The 24,155-nt window shown below is 36.2% G+C and overlaps 2 protein-coding genes and 1 pseudogene across 3 annotated transcripts; 2 read left to right on the top strand and 1 right to left on the bottom strand.

Annotated features, from left to right (window-relative positions):
- The first annotated feature begins 2,185 nt into the window (after positions 1-2,185).
- Positions 2,186-6,316, top strand: LOC143623100 (putative leucine-rich repeat receptor-like protein kinase At2g19210). Its single transcript, XM_077094080.1, has 13 exons — positions 2,186-2,336; positions 2,413-2,935; positions 3,436-3,911; positions 4,029-4,170; positions 4,256-4,327; positions 4,415-4,486; positions 4,569-4,649; positions 4,725-4,864; positions 4,978-5,183; positions 5,277-5,403; positions 5,516-5,578; positions 5,674-5,866; positions 5,965-6,316. The coding sequence occupies exons 1-13, from the start codon at positions 2,240-2,242 to the stop codon at positions 6,314-6,316; spliced, it is 2,544 nt and encodes an 847-aa protein (XP_076950195.1). The 5' UTR covers positions 2,186-2,239.
- A 6,073-nt stretch (positions 6,317-12,389) lies between these two features.
- Positions 12,390-15,864, top strand: LOC143623105 (glycosyltransferase BC10-like). The gene is made up of 2 exons (XM_077094085.1): positions 12,390-12,985; positions 15,174-15,864. The coding sequence occupies exons 1-2, from the start codon at positions 12,473-12,475 to the stop codon at positions 15,825-15,827; spliced, it is 1,167 nt and encodes a 388-aa protein (XP_076950200.1). The 5' UTR covers positions 12,390-12,472; the 3' UTR covers positions 15,828-15,864.
- Positions 15,865-16,798: 934 nt separating this feature from the next.
- Positions 16,799-23,840, bottom strand: LOC143623104 (IAA-amino acid hydrolase ILR1-like 4; annotated as a pseudogene). Its single transcript, XR_013151833.1, has 5 exons — positions 23,510-23,840; positions 19,379-19,504; positions 18,632-18,947; positions 17,880-18,008; positions 16,799-17,273 (listed from the first exon to the last, which is right to left on the bottom strand). The product of XR_013151833.1 is annotated as an IAA-amino acid hydrolase ILR1-like 4 (transcript).
- Between the last annotated feature and the right edge of the window lie 315 nt (positions 23,841-24,155).

The raw sequence follows: 24,155 nt of genomic DNA, 5'->3' as shown, positions 1-24,155 counted from the left end.
ACTAAGGCTTGCCTTTGTGTTTGCGTTAGACTTTCCACCATCAACAACAAAAATAATAAACAAGTAGTATGTAGCAATTTAGCATATAGAGCATGACAATTTATGACAAGACAACACACATTGACAATGCCATGAATCTTAATTGAATTGTAAAACATGAAGTATATGATAGGTTTGTAGGATACATGCCACACCATAAAAATAATGAAAACGTAGAGGGGGTTATGATATACTCACCTTAAAAGCAAAAGCAAGCTAATACAAGCATAAAAAACTTTAAACGAGCTGAACTAATGCTACTTGGTTCAACAAGAAATCCTAAGTAAAATAGCTAATCTTAGAATTTGATTGAAAAAGAATGAGAATAACAAATATATGAATCTATAAGTTGGTTCTTGAATCGGGGTTTAACGAGTTAAAATAAAAACTAAGTTTAATGAGTTATAAAGGCTAATTTTTTATTTGTATTATAAACACTAAGTTACAATAATCATAATTATATTTTAGATGATATAATTAAATTAAATTAAACTAAACAAAATAAATAAGTTGCAAAATTAAAGTCTACTAACGAGTGGTTCGGTTTTATCGAGCTCGAACCTGGAACTAGGTCGGATTCGCTTCCAACAAACTCAGTATGTAAAAACGAGCATTATATGATTTAGAAACTGATTTAAAACAACTTAAAGAAGAAATAAGCGGAAAAAACCCCAAATCTTGAACATAAACCATAGAATAATGAATTGGTAAAAATTGAACCTTGAAACACCTTAATTGATTTGATTGAGGTGTTTCGATTCAAGCGTGATAAGAAATTGAAAACAAATACAAATTACCCTGGAAGATGAAGATTTAAGGCTGGGTTTGACCTTTCTTGGTCATTACTTGAAGAACACCAAAAGGAGGATCAATTCGTAAAAAAAAAAAAAAAAAAAAAAAAACTTAAGATATTTATAAGATTTAATGTAAAAATGTTTTCACTTGTTAATTAGGTTAAAAACCCTAACTTGAAGAAAAACTTAAGATATTTTGAATAATTTATAGTAAATCTTAAAGAATAAGTTTGAGTAAATAATAATAATAAAGAAATGTGGCTCGTCACTTTTGCTATTTTTTTCTAAATAATAATAATATAATTATATAAATAGAAATTAACTTTATTAAATTGCAGAAAGCACAATATAGTTACGTAAATGAAATCAATGGCTTTCATAATAATCTAGAAATTTTAAACGGGTCGAGTTTCGGGTTTAAAAATTGACAAATGTCACATGCGGTGTTGTCTTCAATCAAAAGAAAGAATAGTCGAGAGAGAGAAGCCATTGGTGTTTAGGGGAAAATATTGATTGACCTCGTCAATATTGGAGGGAAATATCGCCCCTAATTCCCTAAGTACGAACAAAATCTAGCTCTCCAATTTAGGGATGATCAAAACGCGTACTAGTACCGATTTGGTACCAGGTTTTGAGTTTTTGGTACTGTTAAGGTACCGGCATTTCCTGAACTTTGGCTTCAATACCGGTACCCACTCATCCATACTCCAATTTATGCCCTTATCAACGGTTAGATTAAGCCACACATGAATCGTGGGCATTAGCAGTGACATTATTAGTGTCACCATTAATTCTCACATGTCTTGTAGCGATCTCATATATGTTTTTAGTTCACAAGATTAAAACAGGTCGTTTAATGTTTGCCGGATTTTCTTAATGTTGTGATCGTATTAATTAGAATATAATAAAAGATCTAATGTAATAATGCTTTATCATACATTCCATACAAGACAATCTATATCTATGAAATTGATCAATGAAATCAGATCACATGATCTTGAAATAATCAAGCAATATCTAATTTATCATCGGTTCATCCGAACAAACCGATCTAGATCATCAATCTATCAATTTTTGACTTGTTTTTAATGAAAAACTTTTTTTAGCATAATTATGGATTTTAGTGTAATTATGAAAAACAAATCTGTATTTGAGCGTAATTAGATTTTAGCCTTGAGCGTAATTTGTATATACATTGAACATTATTCGCGTAAGTAATGTACAATAAGCGATTATTTTATTGTAACGTTCTACCTATTATAATATAATAATCATTTTGGTTAACAAGATAGAAATTTTATTTTTCTAGGAACATGTTGAATATTTGACTAAAAGCAAGCAAGGTCAAGCCTTGCTATATGTAGCAGTGGAGGGAAGGAACGTGAAGGAGAAGCATACGCTCACAGATGGCACTTTCAGTAGAAATGAAAGTGTTGATAATTTTCTTCTCTATTCTACTTCTTCATGTACCCGCCATGGTTTATGCTCAAGATGATCAATCAGGTACGTACTATATAAGAATCACTTATTTATCATGTATTGAATGTTGCTATCATTTCTCAACCTTTCTCTTTAGCAGGCTTCATTAGCATAGATTGTGGAAGTCCGCAAGGGTCAAGCTACACAGAAAACGCCACAGGCATAAATTATGTTTCAGACGATGGCTTCATAGATGCTGGTGTCAGACATGACATTTTTAACTGGTCCGAACGTGTGTACAACACTCTTAGAAGCTTTCCCGAAAATAAACGTAACTGCTACACTCTCAAACTCCCAAAAGGGAAGAATAATAGGTATTTGATAAGGGCGAAGTTCTATTACGGTGACTCTAGAGGTCAACCCCCACAATTTGATCTTTATATTGGAGCAGATTTTTGGGCGACGATTGATATTTTAGACCCAGCCAAATATATCTTCCAAGAGATGATACACCTCGCCTCATCAGATTACATATATGTTTGCCTCGTTAACACAGGTCAGGGAGATCCTTTCATTACATCATTAGAGCTGAGGCTTTTGGATGCCACAATGTATAAAGATGGATCCCCATTGTCATTAGTCCGCTTGCATCGCGTTGATTTCGGTACAAGTGAAATTGTCAGGTAAGCATTTATATTTCTTGAGTTATTACTTATTAGTATTTGAACTTGTCACAAATAGAGAATCTCAACTCTATGATCCCAAATCAAGAATGATTACCAAAACAAAGAACTGAAACAAGATCAACGAATACACCACAAAAAGCTCGAACAAACACATAATGAATTCAGTTTATCATTGTGACAATCTAATATAAGACTTCGTTCAGAAAATATATGAACAAGAGATTTAAATCTCTAGAGTCCACTCCTTGAACATTCCAGGCTTTAAACCTTATTAAGTTATTAGTCATATCCAAATCAGTAACAACTTTACCCCAAGAAGCTCCAGTAGACGATCCTTAAGCGTCCACTTCTTGCACTTGAGCCCAATAAACTCCCATTAATCAACAAGTAGGTCCACATGCAAAATACACACAAACATATAAGAACAATATATTTTCAACACAACTCCTTTTACGCCCCTGCTTCAATAGTAATTCTTTTTTGTTTTTCTGAAACAGGTATGAAGATGACAAGTATGATAGATTATGGTTACAACCAGATAAACAGGCCCTCTATAGATCAATACAGACCCCTCGTACAGTTTCTTTGAAACCTTTTAGTGAAGAACAAGTACCATTAAAGGTCATGAGCACTGCCATTACACCAGTAAACTCTACATATATATACTATAACTATCAATGGTCTGAAACGACCAGCGTTGATTTTATGGTCTACATACACCTTGCTGAAGTTGAAATACTAGAAAGCAATCAGAAGAGAGAATTCAGTATATACAATAATGACAGATGGATTGGAACAGTTTCTCCCTCAACTAACATAACCACCATAAAAACTTATGTATCTTCCAATTCACCAATTGCTAATAGGCTTATACTAAATAGAACCTTAAACTCAACCCTCCCTCCAATCTTAAATGCATTAGAGATTTACACTTTGAAGCAGCTCCAGCAATACCAAACAGATGACCAAGATGGTAAATATATATTCTCTACTAGTAGCTAATATGTTTTTTGTTGTAATATGTTACGAGAATTGATGCTATTATCACAGTCTTCTCACATCTCTTTCCTTAATTTATTGTTAAAATTAGCTACTGCAATTTGGAGTACCAAGTCAGCTTATGGGTTAAAAAAAATAAACTGGCAAGGAGATCCATGTGTTCCAAAGGAATTTGTTTGGGTTGGTCTTAACTGCGACTATAGTTTTCCGAGGGCAGCTAGAATCATATCCCTGTATGTATTCCACTTCAAAACCACCACTGAATAATATATTGTTTCAATCTAAAACAATTGACAATAATATGTTAATTTGATACAGGAACCTCTCCTCTAGGGGACTGAGTGGAGAGATAGCTACTGCCTTGGCTAATCTCACAATGATAGAATCATTGTAACTTCTTTCATATATATACTTGGAGTATTTAACGTATTAAACTCACTTGCACAATCTGCTTATTTCTCTTTATTTCTTTTTAAGGGACTTGTCCAACAATAACTTGACAGGAAATGTGCCAAACTTTCTTGCTCGACTCGCCAACTTGAGGATTGTGTAAGTCACCAGCGGTTTATAGTTTAGGATCAAAAATATTATTTACATGATGCATAACAATCTTATATGGTCTTCCTTGTAGCAACTTAACCGGAAACAACTTCACGCGACCACTTCCAGCAGAACTTATAACAAAATCAAACAAAGGGTCGATATGGTTGAGGTTTGATTTTTTTTTTACTTTAGAACATAAAGCAAATCAAATCATTATTCACCTTTTTTTTTTTTGCATAAATAGTATTGAAGAAAGCAGCTGTGAAGATAAAACTCACAAAAGTTCTTGGATGCACATAATGGTTGTTATTTTAGCACCAATTATTGGATGCATCGTGGTATTGTCCATCGTCGTATTCATAGTTAAACAACATAAAAGAAAAGGTTTGCATTATTGTTAAACTTGTAAACATTTCATCCAATAGATTTATATCTCTTCAATTCGTATCGTAAACGGAGAAGTAGTTGTTAAATTTGAATAACTGAATATAATGCAGCTTTGATAAAAACGGAGGAGGTTATTACACCCACAAAACAACAGTTTTCATATTCTGAGTTGGTTGGCATTACTAACAACTTCCAGAATGAAATTGGAAGAGGAGGATTTGGAAGGGTGTTCCATGGATATGTTGGGGATGACCAAGTTGCTGTGAAGATGCTTTCCGGATCATCATCGCAAGGTTACAGGGAATTTCAAGCTGAGGTAATTAACTGAGAAAATTGTCTTCTAGGATGGTGCAATTTCAATTAGCTAATTCTTTCGCAACATGGAAGGCTAAGAAATTTCTTTCAACAGGTCAAGTTTCTCATGAAAAATCATCATCCAAACATTACTTCACTTGTTGGGTACTGCGATGACAACAACCACAAGGGAATCATATATGAATTTATGGCTAATGGGAGCTTAGGAAAGCATCTATTTGGTAATTGGGTGTAGTTACTGTGCCTTCCATAATTAAGTACATATTTATCTGTTTAAAAGCATTACATGTCATATCGTCGAGATTCTAGTGTACATTTCATTTAATTGATCAGATGGCAGTCCAACTGTCTTGAGCTGGGAAAGAAGGTCACAAATTGGATGTGATGTTGCAGAAGGTTAGTAATTAGGCTACTTAATACAGGCTTGTACTATTGGGTTTTGAAGTATCAATTGCTATAATAAATTTAGCATGCATGAATCTGTTTTATAGGGCTAGCGTACCTGCATCATGGTTGCCGGCCACCAATAGTCCATAGAGATGTGAAGCCTTCAAACGTGTTGTTGAATGAAGGCTTCGACGCAAAACTGGCTGATTTTGGGCTGTCTAGAGCTTTTGCTACTGACGATGCCACTCATATAACATCATTAAAAGTGGCTGGCACTCTTGGGTACCTTGACCCTGAGTGAGTTTTTCTCGTCAATGTTTTTCACATTTAAAGTTAATTGAAAGAGTAACTTAGTAATAGGAGCTTATAACTTCTGGTTGAAATGAAAAATGCAGGTATCACACAACTGGCAGGTTGACAGAGAAAAGTGATGTGTATAGCTTTGGAGTACTCCTCCTAGAGTTAATTACAAGCCGAAGAGTACTATCAGAGGGCGTTAACATAGTTCATTGGGTTAAGTCACAGGTTGAAGCAGGACATGTTGAAACTATAATTGACTCTAGATTAGATGGACGTTTTGACATCAATACTGCCGTGAAGGTAGTAGAAACTGCATTTGCTTGTGTTTCCCCTAAATCCAAAAAAAGGCCAACCATGAACGATGTGGTGATGGATCTGAAGCACTATCTACAAGCAGAAAAAACATGTCAAAGTGAATCCATGTCCTTACTTAATTTGAAACTCTGAGCGATATGTGTTGGGATATATTTATTGTTTATGTGTTTGGTTTACGATTTCGGGGGGCTTTTGGGGCTTTGGGGTTAGAACGGACTTAGCCGATTGTGGCTTGTATAACCTATATAAACGTTTTATTTATCATTATTTAGGTTAGACACTCAAGAATTCTCTCAAGTATTGTAACCGGTTTGTGTGTTTACGGGATTAAGTACCCGACGCTTATAATAAACGTGTGCTTTGAATCTTATGTTCTTGTCTCCTTACATCTTGTTCTTGAGTCACCACGTGTTTGGATCCCCTCAATCACGAGTTTATTGATATCACACGGAAAGAACCTTTCTCGGGACTTACAATTGGTATCAGAGCTTAAAGAATCTCTCGTGGCTCAGTTGTGATATCAAAGATTCAAGAAACTGGTGTTTTTAGACTTTTCGGGGTGCTTGGATTTCTGAAGATTTTTGTGGTTTTTGGCTGTGTTTTGGTTGTTCGATCGTTGGAAGCAGTTGAAAATGGAAGAACACGAAGAACATCTCATTCGTGTTCATCGGATCTAGTTGGTTGTTAATTTGGGATAAGATTTAGCCAAATTTTGTTTGAAATTCAAAAGATATCAAAATCCTTGGTTTATCGAGATTTTGTTTCTTCTCCCAGGCAAAGTGTTCTCGGCACAAGGTTCTCAGTTAAAAGGGTTCTCGGTTAAAAGAGTTCTTGATGCAAGGTTCTCGGTTAAAAGGGTTCTCGGTGCAAGGTTCTCGATTAAATGGGTTCTCTAACAAGGTTCTCAGTTAAGAGGGGTTTTAGGTAATAGTGAAAGTTTTCAGCTCACTAAAAAATTTTCGGTTGTAGTTTGGTTCTCGGTTTCAGTTTGAGTATTCTGCTAAAATGGAGTAAAAGGATAACAATGTTTCCACTAATATCTATCAGGAGCTTGACTCCGTGATGGGAACCACAACTCGCATTCCACATTTGTTAAATGTTGAGGGTTATGATGAATGGAAGTTTCGATTTGAGAAGTACATGAGAATGACTCCAAGGCTTGGAGAAGCATTCTCAAGGGTCCAACCATTATTACTTATGAGTTGGATGACGAAGATAAGACTATGGCTCCTAAACCAGTTGAATTGTTCACAGATGCTGACTTTGATAGGGTTGATGATGATGAGAAGGCCTTATCTACACTTACTCTGGTTGTGGCCCCTGACATTGCTCTAGGAATTAGAGAAATTAAGTCAACCAAGGCTTTGTGGGAGGCTCTCATTGATGTGTTTGAGGGCAATGAAGACAAACAGCAAAGTAAGAGGGATCTGCTGCTTTAGGAGTTCAACATGTTTAACCACATCCTAGGTGAATCACTTCATGCTCAAATCCAAAGATTCACCAAGCTTGTGACTCGAGTGAGATCTGCAAAAATTAAGTTGACTCTTTAGAAGTCAACAAGAAACTCCTAAACTCACTCCCTCAAAGCTGGGATATGAATGATGCTATGATTAAAAAGACTAAAGATCTGGCTAGGTTGACAATAAGTGAGTTGAAGGCTGTGATCAACTCTTGTGAAATGAATGACAATCAGCGTTCTATCAATCATGCTAGCTTCTACAGCACTGTTGGTTTAGATTCATCCACCAACAATGTTTTTTCAGCTCAAGATGCGTTTGCTATGTTCAGATCCACATTGAACCAATCCACTGCTCCAGTCTATCACTCTAACACTCCACCCAAAGCCTCTTCAAATAATACAACTGCTACTCCATCTAAACATAAGGCTTTCAACTCCAAGTACCGATATAAGGTAGGGGTTTTGCTTAAGTATTATATTATTGTGGCTTAGACACTAGTCGAGGGTATATCCCAAACCTAGATCAAATTGCATGTAAACACAAGATGGGTATAGTCAAACTGACGTTTTTTTCTTGAAGAATTAAGCTAGCATAGACGTTTCTTAGTGAAGAAGAAACGCAGCACATAATTGGCAAATAAACAAAGGGACTAAAGGTCCGGTTGTTTTATACAAACAAATGATTTATCAAGGTTAAAGTTATGCGAAACAGACTAAAGGTCTGAAGCTAGATCATTGATCCAGTTACTTACAAAAGGTTATTATCGAACTATAGGTCCGAGGTAACGCACAAGCAGAAATTAGTATTGTACTGATCATCATAAACAAAGGTCAATACGCTTAAACTTTTATGACTCTTTAAACAAGTCATATGAACAAAGTTTGCATGGGATTATGGATCCCAAAACTTTATAAACAAAGGTAGTCGTTGGCCCTCATGCTAGGGTATACGTTTGTCTGGATCCTTACATATGTGGTTAGTCAGTGGGCACACTACGCCACTCTTGGTTGTTTCTCCACCATGGCGGGCAAGGTCCAAGTTATACCTAAGTGGGGAATGGTCTTGTGTATATTGGTAGTTGCTAAGTACTCGAGCGATGTGATGTTAGCTGAGCAGTTTTGACTTGAGCTTGAGTTTATAATAGTGATTCAGAATTTCAGAATTTGATTATTTTGTTTCCATGACGGGCCGGGTCACAAGATACCCGTAGGGAATAATTAAATATATAAAATGTTTTAGTGTCAACGTGTTCACCGGAATATGTTGCTGACGTATTTTATAAAGTGTTTTACAGGAAATGAGGAATAGAAGTTAACGATGGCGATGATAGCCATTAGACGATCTGATGGTTCAGATATATTTTAATGTTAAAAGATGTAAATTATTGCTTTTCATGTTAATCACTTTTTGTACCAACTATTGGGTATTTAATTCCCGACATTTTGAATATAATATTATTTAAAGTAAATGCTTCCGTTTGGCAATCTATACTATGAAATATTTACAAAACATGTACCAATATTGATCACACGCCTAGGCCTATGGAGCTAGGTGTGACAGCCGCCGTCACCACTCCACCTCATCACCGCTCAGACCTTGTTTCGTCGATCCCATCACTAGTCCAGGTCGCGATCTCTTCAACCACAAAATGTTGTTAACCATCACTGCCACCGTCGAAACGGAGTCCATTATAGGTAAAATATAATTCATTCCGGCTTGATTAGTTTAGTTAATAAGGTTCGGCTTGATTAGTTTAGTTAATAACTCTTTGATAAATGTAATTTCATGTGTAGCAGGACTTCGGGTTCCCGCCACCTCTACCCACTTTTGGTTGCATAGCAGCTGGTGTTGAGGTTTTGGTCGAACCTACCGTTCATCCGATGGGAACGGGGACTGATCGAGTAGGTGGTGACAATCTTATGTACAGTATTAATGCCTAATTATGTCTAACAGTAGAATTGATTTTTTTTAGGATCAATTGTGTTTTCGTTGATTAAGGATTTTCTTAATCATTGTTTTTTCCTTGATCAGTTTCACTGTTTATGTAACATCTCGGGAATACACTATTCAAGTTTGGGCTAAAAATGAAATTTCTGAAATTTGAGGGGTGTAAAATAAAAATTTTGGTTTTCCAAGACCCATCGCGCTACGTAATGAGTAGAAGGTATCATTCATCGCGCTACGCGATGCAGTTCCTAAAGAAATCAGAAAAAGGGGGCGTCGCGCTACGCGATTGTCCAATATCAGGTGGGCATCGCGCTACGCGATGACCCATTAAGTAACCAAATCCACGTGGCAACACATGGCAAGATTTTAAAATTTGCGGCGTCGCGCTACGCGACGGTCGCCATCGAGGACCATCGCGCTACGCGATGGTGATCAAAATTCCCCTATAGAAGGGTAGCTATGGGTTTGAACCCCATTCATCCCATTTCACTCTCATTCTCACATAGTTAACCTAGAAATATGTGCCAAGATTCTCCCGACGTTCCGAGGGCTTGTTTTCGCAACGAAACGAGATTCTGAGACGCTGTCAATAACCTGCTACCATATTAAGCGAAGCACTAACCGACGAGTTGTTGATTCTCTTAGTTCTTAATCTCGACAAACTACTTAAGGTAGGGGTTCTGCCTAAATATTATTTTATATATTATATTATATGGCTTAGACCATATTCAGGGGTATAGCCCAAACCTTGATCATAAGTATATTTACAAAAGCTTTATACATGTAAAGGTTATAGCTAAAATACTGTTTCTTCATAATTAAGAAACATAGGTTTTTACATACAAAAGGATATTGTCAGAAATAGTTTCTTCACAATTAAGAAACATTTTATATACAAGAGATATAGTTTTCTTCACGACTAAGAAATGTAAGATTTTACATATCAGGGTTATAGTTATTCAATGTTTATTCTTGAAGAAGAAACCTATCAATAGATGTTTCTTCATGAAGAAAAAACTCAACACATGATTTGTAAATAAATGAAAAGATTACGGGTCTAAATATTTTATTCAAACAAATGATTAGTCAAGGTTTAAAGCTATCAAAATCAGACTAAAGGTCTGTAGCTGGATCAAGAGACGATCTGGGTATTTATACAAACCTATTTTATTATAGATCAATCATCATTCATTCACAAGGGTTTTCAAACGAGATCACCCACATCATTCAGAAAAGACAATCACAATCACAGGTGAATACGTTAAACCTTTTTCAGTCAGTCATTAAGATAAACGGGTTGTTTATCTTAAACAGTCAGTTAAATGTTTGAATGAGATTACGTGATCTCTAAATTTTAAGGGATTACGTGATCCCTAAGTCACAAGGTAGATAATAAAAGCAACTCATACCGAGTACACATGTGTCTGGATCCAAACATAACTATCTAGTCTTTCAATTAAGGTTACGTGGCCGCAGGCTAAACAGTCATAACGAAAGTTCTCCAACGGGCATTAGTTCTTGGAGAACCATAATTGTGTGTGTATGGCAATGGCACAAGTTCCCAGAAATAAGAGACGTTTCTGCTAAGTTTGTTCCAAAACTACCTTGTCAGTCAAATGTTTTCAGAGTCAATGATTTACCAGCATATCGCTGACGTATTTTTCCCCTCATTACAGGAAAGCAAGCATAGTACAGATAGCAAGGCATAAGAGTCATTCGTGGAGTTAGATGCTCGCAGATGGAGATGGCTCAGTTTTAAATAAATATAATATTGTAAACAAAGGTTTGTAAACCAAAAATACTTGGATATTTATTATCCAAGAGATTTTCAAAATAAATTAATATTTTATTATAATCAAAGACTTCCGCTAATAACCCACAACTCTGATATATTTTCAAAACAGGTACCAACTACGGATGTCAAACCTAGGCCCTAAGTCAGGGTGTGACAGTTTATGATCGGCATGCATGTTTATAATATAATTTAGTAACATTATCTAAAGATTAAGGATGATTATGATTTTTGTATTATAATTTGAATTTTGTAATATAATTTTCCTATGTTATGTTTGTTTTTTGGATGAGTATGGACGACATTAGATGGTTAAAATATAAATTATCATTGCAATTTGGTTGTTTTTGAGTTTGGAGGAAAATATAGACAACGGGACACAAGCTGCATGCTTAAAAACAACAGGGACGTAATTAAAATGTCATAAAATGACATAAAAATCATTTTGGATTTATTTTTGGCTGTAAAATACATGGATGAACTCACGATGATCCCACCACAAAATCATAGAGCCCCAACCAGCTCATTTTTCAAATGAGAAACCACATAAATGCAAATTACAATTAAAAAAAGTTTTATTTTTAGTATAACCTATAACTCTATGAGTAGCTTGTGATATCCAATATCAAAATTCGTCACATTTTTTCTGAAATATGATATAAAAGATTCTTTTAACTACAGCTGTCCAAAACATATGACAAACTAACATTAAAGTTAAAATCTTTATTAAATTTGTCATTCTTTTGTTGTTTCTTGATTTCTGTCCTGCCTTCGTGCACATTCACCAACACACTCGCATTAATCACACTCCCAACAAACAACAAACACACTCCAAACTCCTCTTCTTTAAATCTCACTCTTCCCCAACAAAATCTCCTTAAATTCACCACTCAAAACATTCCTTTTTCTTCTTAATTCACCAAGAAAACATCATATTCATGGAAGATACATAAAAAAGTCACTTACTTGCATAATTAGCCTCACATCCCCATCTGGGTTTTGGGTATTTCAGGATGCACACAAGGTGTTTGTGAAATTGCCTCAAAGAACAAATCTGTGGTTTTTTGTTTTATTTTAATGCCCTAAAAGATGCAATCAAGGTTAGTGACAATGGAAGAAGGCAAAGACCCAATTATTAACCCAATTAGACCAAACCAATCTAGGGTTTTGCCTTCAAGATTACTTAGATCCATGTTGGTTCTTTTAGGTGCAGGCATTGTTCTTTCGGTTATTAGTATTCGCATGAACCGGAACCTAGGTGTTAAGAATATTGTTTCTGGGATACAACAGTCTTGTTTTCAAGAACCTGTTAGTTTGCGGAATGTGATTAAGCCTCCTTTAAGTTATATGCATAATATGAATGATACTGAGTTGTTGTGGAGAGCTTCATTTGTTCCTCAAGTTAAGGAGTATCCGTTTAAACGAGTGCCGAAAATTGAGTTTATGTTCTTGACAAGAGGGCCGTTGCCGATGTCGCCATTGTGGGAGAAGTGTTTTGTAGGGAATGAAGGGCTTTATTCTATTTATGTCCATTCTTTGCCGGGTTATATTTCGAACTTTTCGACGTCTTCGGTGTTTTACGGGAGGCAAATTCCGGGTCAGGTTAGCAAGATTTATGTTTTATGTTGCTTTTGAGATTATTTATTTACTGCTGTGAGATTGTTATAAAATGGTTTGACTTTATTATTTAGTTGAGTTATTATGAAACTATGATAGGAAGACCGAAAATAGGAATGGGTTGAGTTAGTGTTATTAGAAATATGGATGCTAAATCAGCTAAATTGAAGCTAGCCTGTTTATTTAAAGCATTAGAGTATAGTTTCACACGAGATGGCGCACTAAAAGTGAACAGTTGGTCTGATAAAAAGACAAAATAAACCGTGCAGAGTCATATTTGTATGCTATACTGAAGCTAGTACAGAATCATATGTATGCTTTAATTTTTGTTCCTTTAAGTTTGTCTTTAGGATTTTATGGATATTGTTGATTCTTATGTTTCTTAGTTCTTGTCTCTGCTATGAAAGTCAAGTGAATGCCTAGGAAGTTACCTTTTAATTTTGATGTTGATCATCTAGTCACTAATGTTATGATTTGTCTACTTGTGACCCATTCATCATCATCATCGTACTCAGTATATCCCACCAATAGCAATGCTATGGTAGGGTCTGAGGAGGGTAAGATGTAGACAGCCTTACCTCTATCCCATAGGGATAGAGAGGCTGCTTCCGGTGAGACCCCCGGCTCGATAGTAGTTTTGAATCAAGCCTTGGACATAAGACACATAACACTCAATCATCGGGACACCGGCTGATTGGTGCATGTGCCCTTGTCTTTCGGCTATCAACGCCACCACATGATGCCTGATTAACCTTCCGCCACTTTTAACGTTATTTTCACGTGATTAGTAAAATAACGTCAAAAATTAGTGCAATTTTACTTTTGCCCACCCAAGGGTTCACACATATATACATTATATGTGCGCACCGCAAGCAGGGCGTTACTTGTGACCCATTGACCCGATGTAATTATCAAATGCTAATGTTTAAGTTTCATTGAAGATTGGAGAACTAATTAGTTTAGAGTCATAGAGTGTAGTTCAAGTCATTAGCTTAAGACCCTTGGATTGTTAGATTTCATCTTTGAGCTCAGCTTAAGGTAATATTGACTATCCAGCCTGACAACTTGTATACATCATTTGCTATCAACGCTTAAAAATGCACATTTTATTATATTAGCTATACCTGCTTTCTCAAATTTGGTGAAATAACTGTGCTAAGATGTGTGTTTTCTCGCATTCCTCCGACCGCCATCATATATTGAAGTGTTTTAAGAAGCCACGCATTCCAAAAAGAATAATAATTAACTTACATATGTTGTGAAGTTTATATTTACATTATAAAAGTTTCCTGAATTGAACTTGACATGTAAAATGATAGTGTTTTGTATGCACACCTGCATAATATTGTCTATAGTCCACTGTCTCGTTGACTAGACAATATGTGGTTGCTTCATACCCTTGGTGACTTCATTGACTTTTTTCATATATGACATTTGACCAGGGCTTTTGCTTTACTTATGCAGTTGATAATTTTATTCTTTAGCTTTCGGTATAAAGGACAAATATTAGTGGGTTGTGTAACGTGCCAAATTGGGTTGGGATCAAATGGGCCATTAAATAGGCATGGGTCAGATCGAGTCGGACTGATGTTATGGGTTAGATGTATCAAGTGCTTACAGCCTCACATAAGCTATATCAAATGAAATGTGATTATGACTTTAATGGTATAATGCTTGTAATCATATATTTGATACTTTAATTATTTATCAGATTCAAAGAAAAAGGCTAAAACGTGTATTACATGTCAACACAACTTGACTTAACACATTTTTCACCACCAAAAATTAGAGCAATATTTTAAATTTTGGCTTCTTTAGACCTTGTTTGAATATGCTGTTTTGCCTGAAAGAACCTAAAAGATAACAAAAGGCCTAAATTAACCCAAATTCTGTTCACTTGGGTGAAAATTACCCCTGATTTCTCTTATAACTTGAGAATAGTTTCTACATAATGAATTTAAACTGACTTTAATCATTAAGTTTTAAAAGTTAAAAGGATGTAGTCATGCAAAAGTAAAGGACTTATGTGCAAATTCAGTTAAAAGTTCGTACTCCATACTCCATAGGTTTCTTATATAATGATCCTAGTTACAAATGCCATTTATGTTCTTTATATTTCTATTATATTTTTTATATACACAGTTTAAACTAACTTTTATATTAACTTTTTTAGATGGTTGAATGGGGAAGAATGAGTATGTGTGATGCAGAAAGACGCCTTTTAGCCAACGCATTACTCGACATTTCAAACGAGTGGTTTGTACTTCTATCAGAAGCATGCATACCGCTTCATAATTTCAGCATTATTTATCGTTACATTGCAAGATCACGGTTCTCCTTCATGGGTGCTGTTGATGAGCTCGGCCCATATGGCAGGGGTCGGTATGACATCAACATGTTACCAGAAGTCAACATAAGTCAATGGAGAAAAGGGTCTCAATGGTTTGAAACCAACAGAAATCTTGCAGTAGACATCATTAAAGACACCAAATTTTACCCTAAATTTGAAAGATTTTGTAGGCCCGCGTGTTATGTAGATGAGCATTACTTTCCCACTATGCTTACTATTCAATCTCCAAGTTTACTGGCGAATAGGACATTGACTTATGTTAACTGGTCAAGGGGCGGTGCTCATCCGGCTACGTTTGGGAAGAATGACATTTCAAAGAATTTTTTCAAGAAAATACGCGAAGATCAAGTGTGTATTTATAATAACCAGCCAACTTCGGTTTGCTTTCTTTTTGCAAGGAAGTTTGCTCCTAGTGCTCTAGAACCATTATTACAAAATTCCTTAGATTTTTTTTGGATTTTAATTGAGATTAGTTGATGATTTTGAAATAGATGGGACCTTATTAGGTATTATTGACCAGCTTATGGCTGAATAATAATTTTGTTGTTCCTATTTATGTAGTTTGACGGTTGTATAACTATAATACAAAATGATTGTTTGTATTTATATGAAACCCTTTGTTCATGAAGCTTAGATGTCTTGTGTTTATAATTTAAAGATGGCAGAACCCTTGTGCAGATCCATAACACTTTCTTGTCTGTTTCTTGAGTTGATAGGATTCCGAGCTTGTTTAAGCTCGGGTCGTTTAACTTAAATTGCCGAGCTCAATTTAGCCTTGTTTAACTTAAGAGAGCTCAATCTCAAACTTGACTTATTTTGAGCTCTATGTATAAAGCAAAAATTATCAATTTATTAATATATTATTAATGACTCAAGCCTAAACTTTTTAGGCTTGAGTCATTAATAATATATTAATAAATTGATAATTTTATTTATCTATAATCTTTATAATTTTATATTTAAAAATGTAAAATAATATATATTATTAATTTTTTTTTGTCATAATAACATGTATAAATTTATATGTTATTAAATTATATATTTATTGTATTAAATAAAAATTGTTGTGTTTTATATGAACCCCGGGCTCAAGATCGTACGCTAAATAAGCTCTATTTTAGGGTTTAACTTGTTGAGGCTTGTCTTAAATCTAGCTTTTAGCAAGTCAATATTTACCAACTCGCAAATGGCTTAAGTCTTGTCCCTGAACAAAAGTGATATTTCAGAAGCTAAAAACTTATTATCAGAACTTTTCTTTAATTATTTAGGATTAAACAGTCAAATTTGAATTAAAAAAAAAGTGTATTGTTAATTGTTCAGATAAATATAAACCTAATTAAATATTTACATATTTAAACATTTGAGTAATTGGCTCTCATTCTCCAATTTGCAATAGTCAAATACAAAACACAAATCCAAACATCTTTTTAATCAACAACACTATCTGTTTACAACTTTAAAACAGTCTCCTTGTCAGCAGAACCAATATACCAATGACCACACTTGATAAACACTTCACAGTTTGTCCTTACGCTCGGGATGTGGACTTTGGCCTTGACCTTGACTTTCGAGCAGATATGTTACAGCCAGAGACGCTTGCATTGCAGCCCCATAAGGAAGAACATCTTCATTAAGTTGATAAAACGGGGAATGCCCCGGGTGAGTGTTTTCATTTTTTTCATTTTTCATTCCAATAGAATAGAAATAACCAGGAATAACCTCCTGGTAAAATGAAAATTCCTCGGCTCCCATTGATGGTGGCGTTTCTTTTACGTTATTGGGACCAAGAACATTTCCTGCAACTTTCTGGAAGAATTTATGCAAGCCTGCATCGTTTATGGTGGACGGGAAGAACGGTTTATCTTTTGAAGCAAATTCTACGGTTGCATTACATCTATGTACAGTTGCTTGACCTACAATCACCTGTTTAAGGGAGAAATAATTTTTGTCATAATTGTAACGAAAAAAAAGTGTTTCTATCAGTACTAACAATCGTTCAGCTCATTTAACTAACGAGAGCTTGATCTCAGTTCATGATTAGTATTTCAAGCTCAAGCTCAGCTAGGCTAGATGGTCATATTATTAATTGTATTTAATGAAATGGGTAAATATGAAATTTCAAGTATGTTAAAAGGGTATGCTTGATATCAATTTTTTTGAAATTGCCTTTTTTTATAAAATGAGTTAAAATTATTAGCTTGCTGAATGAGTTGAAAGTTATTTACCTCCTCAATTGTATTATTCAATATCTAATGTAATATTTATCTTTAAACAATAAAACAAAAAGAGAAAAATGTATTCGGGTCAAGTCAGCCAACCCAGTACATTGAGACTCTTATAAAACTGCCTGTTTTATCCCGAACCCAAGTTTTAACCGCTTATGCGACCCTCGCATCTTGTGACATCTAGTTCTGTGAAATAACTCAAGGTCCTAACTTAACATGTAACATTCGGTCATTAACAATTCACCGTTGTCATTTTATGGGTTCATGCGACCCGCAAAATGGCAAACGGTGAATAAATTTGTACCTCTTCTATTCGTTGCTTGAGTTGCATTAAAGTTTTATTAGAGAAAGCTCTAAAGGTTCCACCAATGGTGACAGAATCCGGAATAACATTAAAAGCACCACCACCTTGAAACTTGGCAACTGTAACAACCTGAGAAAGTGTCATACAAACAAACAATCTGTCATATGTTTATCATTAATTCATTATACGAGGTTCAAAACAATAGAAGACAAAATGGGTAGTTTTTGTAATAGTCAAAATGTCGGTTCGGGTTGAAATGCCCTGAAACACACTCTGATTTTGTATAAAAATAAAAAACCAAATAATGTTTTAAGTATGATTACAGAAAGTATATTCTTACAGTAATAATCTAACTTCTTGATAAAGTGATTTTAGTAGGTCAGTTTTAGGCTCAAACCAAACCGAAAACCAAAAATTTTTGGGCTATACTCATTTATTAATTTCTTATATGTGGTCTTTTTCGCTTTTTTTTTTTGCGGTTCGGTTCGGTTCAGTTGTTTCGATTTTTGGTTTGTATCAAAATAATAAAACGAACCGAAAAATCGGTTTTTGAAAAACAAAAAACCAAACTGATTGGGTTTGGTTACGACAGTTACTCCAGCTATGGCAGTTATTTCAGTTTCATGCACACCACGACAATCCGGGCCACTTTCGTGGTTTGACCAGTTCAACCCATTTGACACGTTTCATCTATAGAAACTTTCTTTACTTGACCCATTACACGTAAAAAGACCTGAACCACAAAAAGTTACCTGAGAATCAAGAGGATCGGCTTCTCTTGACACAAGATGTTGTAAACTGACAACAACATTTGAGGCTGCTAAAATCGGGTCGATCGAGTGCTGAGGGATGGCAGCATGGCCACCTTTTCCGGTTATGACTGCTTCAAAAAAACCACTTCCCGCCAATACAACACCGGACTGAGAGAAAACTTGACCGAAAGGTCGTCTAGGAGAAACATGTAAACCAAATATGGCTTTCACATTCTCAAGATATCCACTGTCCACAATCACTTTTGCACCGCCACCCGCCTTCCTCTGCTGGTTGGAAAACCAGCACCACAGTCCCCTGCCAACGGTAGCACATAGTTTTATCTCAAACGAGTTGAAAGTCAACTAAAATGTAAATGTAGTTTTAGTTCATCCAACTACCTGATCACTTTGTTAAAGAATATTGGTTATCATTGTTATATATAGTTGCATTACTCATATTAAGCAAATTAATACTTTATAAAATGAATAACAAATTAAGTTTGGAATGGTTTGGTAATTTCACATTTAGCTTAATAATAAGTGTTCCAAGACCAACTATTTAAATGGTTGATTATTCATATTTGATTATTACTAATCAATACTATGATGAATATTTTCCAAACACTCCAAAATGATTCCTATTGAGATCAAACGCCTTCCTAAGTAATGCTCCTTCAAAAAGATTACTTAATAAAAGCCTAACTTTTGATTAAATACAATATCCAAAAATGAAATATATAAGCATACCTTGAGAAGGTGACTATGGGTTTTGAGAATCTTGGCAGCCCCAAGAAGCATGGTGACATGACCATCATGACCACATGCATGCATCTTTCCATCTACTTTACTCTTATGTTCCCATTCCACCATTTCCTAATCACCAAAAATTAAACGTTTATTCAATTATTCATCAATTTTGACAAGTTTTTCAATCCATGTGCACGTGCTGTTGATATGTCTACCGTTTTTAACGTAAACTTTCGGTTCAAGTACTTAAAAGCTGTTTGAAAACAACAGAACCCTCTAAAGTGTGAAGGCTAACTACCGAGTGGGCCGGCCCGAGATGTCTTAGCTGGATGGGTTAGGGTTATGGGTGTTATGGTTTGTTAGTCTTTCATATAAATGTATCTTAACGGAGTTAGGGTTAAAGAACAAAAAAACAAGAGATAGTTTGTAATAGGGTTTTTGAGCTATATTTCCCTAATAACAAAGTGAAATCTCTTTAACGTTTGTGTGTTACTGTTTATTGATTATCGTTTAATTCCTACGAAGACCTTGAATTGGTATCAGATCCGGTTCAAGGAATCTGAACGATAACACCAGCCGCCGCCTAGGGTTTCACAGCCGCCGCCACTTAACACAGTTGTGCACCATCGCTGCTGTGCACCGCTGCTGCCGTCACGCGTTCAACCAGAAACCGAGCTGCTGCTGCTGCTGAACTCGCGATTAAACGAGTCAGGTATGATCGAGTTATTTCACATCTAAAACTGTTGTCTGTTTCGATTATACGAGTTGTGTTTAATCGAGTGGTACTACATTTAAGTACTAGATCCCACTACAGCACTTTCTACATATAGCCGTCGTAAGAAAGATATGGGGGATTCTGTACCGAAGGGGAAAGAAGCCGGATCTACGTCCATGCACTGTCCCATGTTAACTGCTACAGATTACACCGTATGGGCCATGAGAATGAAAATTGTTTTGAGGGTTCACAAGGTGTGGGATACGATTGGGTCGGATTCAGCCGATGATGAGAAGAATGACTTGGCAATAGCACTTTTGTTCCAGTCAATACCCGAAAATCTGGTTATGCAAGTAAGTAGTTAGGAAACTGCAAAAGATCTGTAGGGTGCAATCAAAAGCCGTCATTTGGGGGCTGATCGGGTTAGAGAAGCTCGTCTCCAAACCCTAACCACAGAATTCGATAATCTGAAAATGCATGATTCAGAATCGATTGATGACTTCGACGGGAAGTTATCAAGTTTGGCCTCAAAATCTGCAGCCCTAGGAGAAGAGATTGAAGAGACAAAGATGGTAAAGAAGTTTCTAAAGGCACTTCCTCGTTCTAAGTACATTCAAATTGTTGCTTCGTTAGAACAAGTTTTGGATTTGAACAAACCGGGTTTGAAGATGTCGTAGGAAAGTTGAAAGCCTATGAAGAACGAATCAAGGAAGAAGTTATGGAAACACAAGGTAACCTATTATTCTCAAATGGTGAAAGCTCTTATTCAAGACGGGGAGAAAACGGGTCAAGAGGTCGAGGCCGAGGACGAAATAACCAAGGCAGGGGAAGAGGTCGTGGCAACGGGCTGAACCGAACCGAGTTTTGTTCCGAGTCAAAAAGGAAGGAAAAGGTAATACCAGAACCGAGAAGACAGCGCGTGTTTCGAAACAGTAATACGTTGATGACTATGTTTTACAAGCTGATATTGATTGTGAACAGTTACTTTTAGCAATCAACGAAGAACCAAATTGTTATCAAGAGGCTAAAGTTTCAAAAGAGTGGGTTAAAGCGATGAAGGCCGAGATAGATTCCATCCACAAAAATAATATTTGGACCCTAATCGAGAAACCGAATGGGATAAAACCCATAGGTTTAAAATGGGTTTTCAAGGTGAAGAAGAATGCCGATGGAACTATTAATAAATACAAAGCACGGTTAGTTGCAAAGGGGTATGTGCAACAAGTCGGGATTGACTTTGAAGAAGTTTTTGCTCCAGTCGCACGAATCGAGACTATTCAATTATTAATTGCATTGGCCGCATCGAATGGGTGGGAGATTCATCATCTTGATGTAAAAACAACGTTTTTATACGGTGAGTTAAAGGAAACCGTTTATATAGCTCAACCGGAGGGATTCGAGAAGAAGGGGGAAGAACACAAGGTATATAAACTGTCAAAAGCTTTGTACGGTTTAAGGCAAGCACCATGGGCTTGGAACTGTAAACTCGATCAGATTTTGAAAAATATGAAGTTTGTTCGGTGCGTGAAAGAACAGTCGGTGTACCGAAAGGTTGAGGGAAAGCATCATCTAATTGTGGCAGTTTATGTTGACGATCTATTTGTAACCGGGACAAGCCGTTGTATTATAACCGACTTCAATCAAGGTATGTCGACCAAGTTTGAGATGTCGGATCTCGGGAAGTTAACGTATTATCTCGGTATTGAAGTCTCACAAAGCAATAACGGGGTACAAATTAATCAAGAAGGGTACGCACGTAAAATTCTAAAGGATTCGGGAATGGAAACATGTTACCCGTCTCACGTACCTATGGATCATGGCTTACGGATGTAAAGCCGAAAACGAGGTGGAGATTGATGCGACGGGATACCGGAAGATTTTCGGGTGTTTGAGATACCTATTGCATACGCGACCTGACTTGTCATATTCGGTCGGGGTTGTTAGTCGCTACATGCAAAGTCTGAGAGAGTCACATGGTTTGGCGATTAATCACATTTTGAGGTATTTGAAGAAAATTTTAAGTTTTGGGTTAAAGTTTGAACGAAACGGGTCAAAGAAATTGATTGGTTATAGTGATAGTAGTCACAATGTGGATGAGTACAACCGGGCATGTTTTCTACTTCGGCTCGACTCCCGTCACGTGGTGTTCACAAAAACAAGCAACCGTAGAACTTTCTTTGTGTGAAGCTGAATATATGGCAGCTTCTGCAGCCGCGTGTCAAGCAGTTTGGCTCCAAAAATTATTGGGTGAAATAGCCGGTGACCCGCTACAAAAGATTAAGTTGAAGGTTGACAACACCTCCGCGATTGCCCTCGTGAAGAATCCTTGTTTCATGGTCGGACGAAACACATCAAATCTCGATATCACTTCATTCGAAAATGTGTTGAAGCAGATGAAGTTGAAGTTGAGCATGTAAGTGGAAAGGAGCAAAAGGCGGGCATTTTAACAAAGGCACTCGCAAGATTCAAGTTTCAAAGGATGTGCAAGTTACTACATGTTGAAGACCTCCCAAAATCCAACTCGGAAATTAGGAGGGTGAATGAAGGCTAATTACCGAGTGGGCCAAGTGGGCCGGCCCGAGATGTCTTAGCTGGATGGGCTAGGGTTATGGGTGTTATAGTTTGTTAGTCTTTCATATAAATGTATCTTAACCGAGTTAGGGTTAAAGAACAAGAAAACAAGAGATAATTTGTAATACGGTTTTTGAGCTATATTTCCCTAATAACAAAGTGAAATCTCTTTAACGTTTGTGTGTTACTGTTTATTGATTATCGTTTAATTCCTACGAAGACCTTGAAAGTGAAGCAAGTTGGCATGTTCTGGTTTGACGGTTTGGTCTGGTTTGAAATTTGGAACAGACTGTTTAACCTTTATTATTTATATATCTTCTTTCATTTTCAGAGTTATAGGATATGCATTTATGTATATGTATTATCATCGATAACCATTGTTAAAACTTTAGCAGAAGCTAGAGATTTAACTAATAAAAAAAAGGTTCAAAACGCCAAACCATCAAAACCGGCCGGTTTGGTTTGTCTTTTCATAAAGCAGGAATTTTGACCAACATCGACCTAACCGGACCATGAACCCTTGTCTAGAAAAAAGAAAAAAAAGACATAGCTGTGATAGATATGTTAAACATGTCATGGTACATGTAACTTTAAATTCTTAGATTTCTGAAAAGTCAACGTTCAAGAAGAATAAAAAGTTTATAAATATTCAGAATCAGAGCAAGAGTAACTGACACCCTGATCGCGTAACCGGTTCCAAAAACTAAAATCAATTTTTTTAAACCAACCCGTTTGCACTTAATCCCTTTCAACACTACCCGTACCCGCTAAACCAAATTAACCCATTTTTTAATCGACCCGTTACCACCCTAACTCTTGCATGTCCTAATTAAAGAACAGAAAACCTGCAACGGCAGAGCATCCATATCTGCCCTTAAAGCAACGAACGGAGGCTCCCCGGAGCCGATGAACCCAACAACACCGGTAACCGCAACCGGGTGCTTATAAGAAATCCCCAGTTGAGCTCTGATAAGCTTACTTGTTTCGTATTCTTCAAAACCCAGCTCAGGATTCTCGTGTATCTTCCTCCTGATCCCCACCATCCACTCAAACACTTCTTCTTTCTTCGCCAATTCAAGAAACTGCTGCGAAATCTCAGAAACCCCATTTGTGATTTGAGGTTTAAGAACGGAAACGATCAAGATCATCGAAACCCAGTTCGAAAGATTCATTTTTTTGATGATGAAATTGGTTAAATAGTTAAAGAAAATAATTCAAGAAGGTGATGAAGAAGATGAGTGTGCAAATAATATATTAATAAGCGGACTGGCCGTCTCCGCCGTATTTTTGTCATATGTACCCAATTTCTACGGTTTTGCTTTTTGCAGATGATATTGTGCTAGTTAATGAAACTAAACATAGCCTCAATGTGAGGTTAGAAGAATGGCGTGCAGCTTTAGAGGATAAAGGACTAAGGAAAAGTCGCTCGAAAACCGAGTATCTACATTGTGATTTCAGTGGGGCTAGAGACGACAGGGACTCTCAGATCAC

The sequence above is a fragment of the Bidens hawaiensis genome, unplaced genomic scaffold (genome assembly GCF_021521415.1).
Source record: "Bidens hawaiensis isolate Kalapana, Puna unplaced genomic scaffold, B.hawaiensis_p1.1 tig00003290_1, whole genome shotgun sequence".
Lineage (NCBI taxonomy): Eukaryota > Viridiplantae > Streptophyta > Magnoliopsida > Asterales > Asteraceae > Bidens > Bidens hawaiensis.
This window is presented reverse-complemented; position numbering and strand designations above follow the sequence as displayed.

Bases quoted from the DNA above. Each gene is read 5' to 3' on its own strand.
- LOC143623100 (XM_077094080.1), top strand. From the start codon at position 2,240: ATGGCACTTTCAGTAGAAATGAAAGTGTTGATAATTTTCTTCTCTATT. The intron at 4,865-4,977 runs GTTTGCATTATT...AATATAATGCAG, and splicing joins TAAACAACATAAAAGAAAAG to CTTTGATAAAAACGGAGGAG. The intron at 5,404-5,515 runs GTAATTGGGTGT...TTAATTGATCAG, and splicing joins CTTAGGAAAGCATCTATTTG to ATGGCAGTCCAACTGTCTTG.
- LOC143623105 (XM_077094085.1), top strand. From the start codon at position 12,473: ATGCAATCAAGGTTAGTGACAATGGAAGAAGGCAAAGACCCAATTATT. The intron at 12,986-15,173 runs GTTAGCAAGATT...TAACTTTTTTAG, and splicing joins GGAGGCAAATTCCGGGTCAG to ATGGTTGAATGGGGAAGAAT.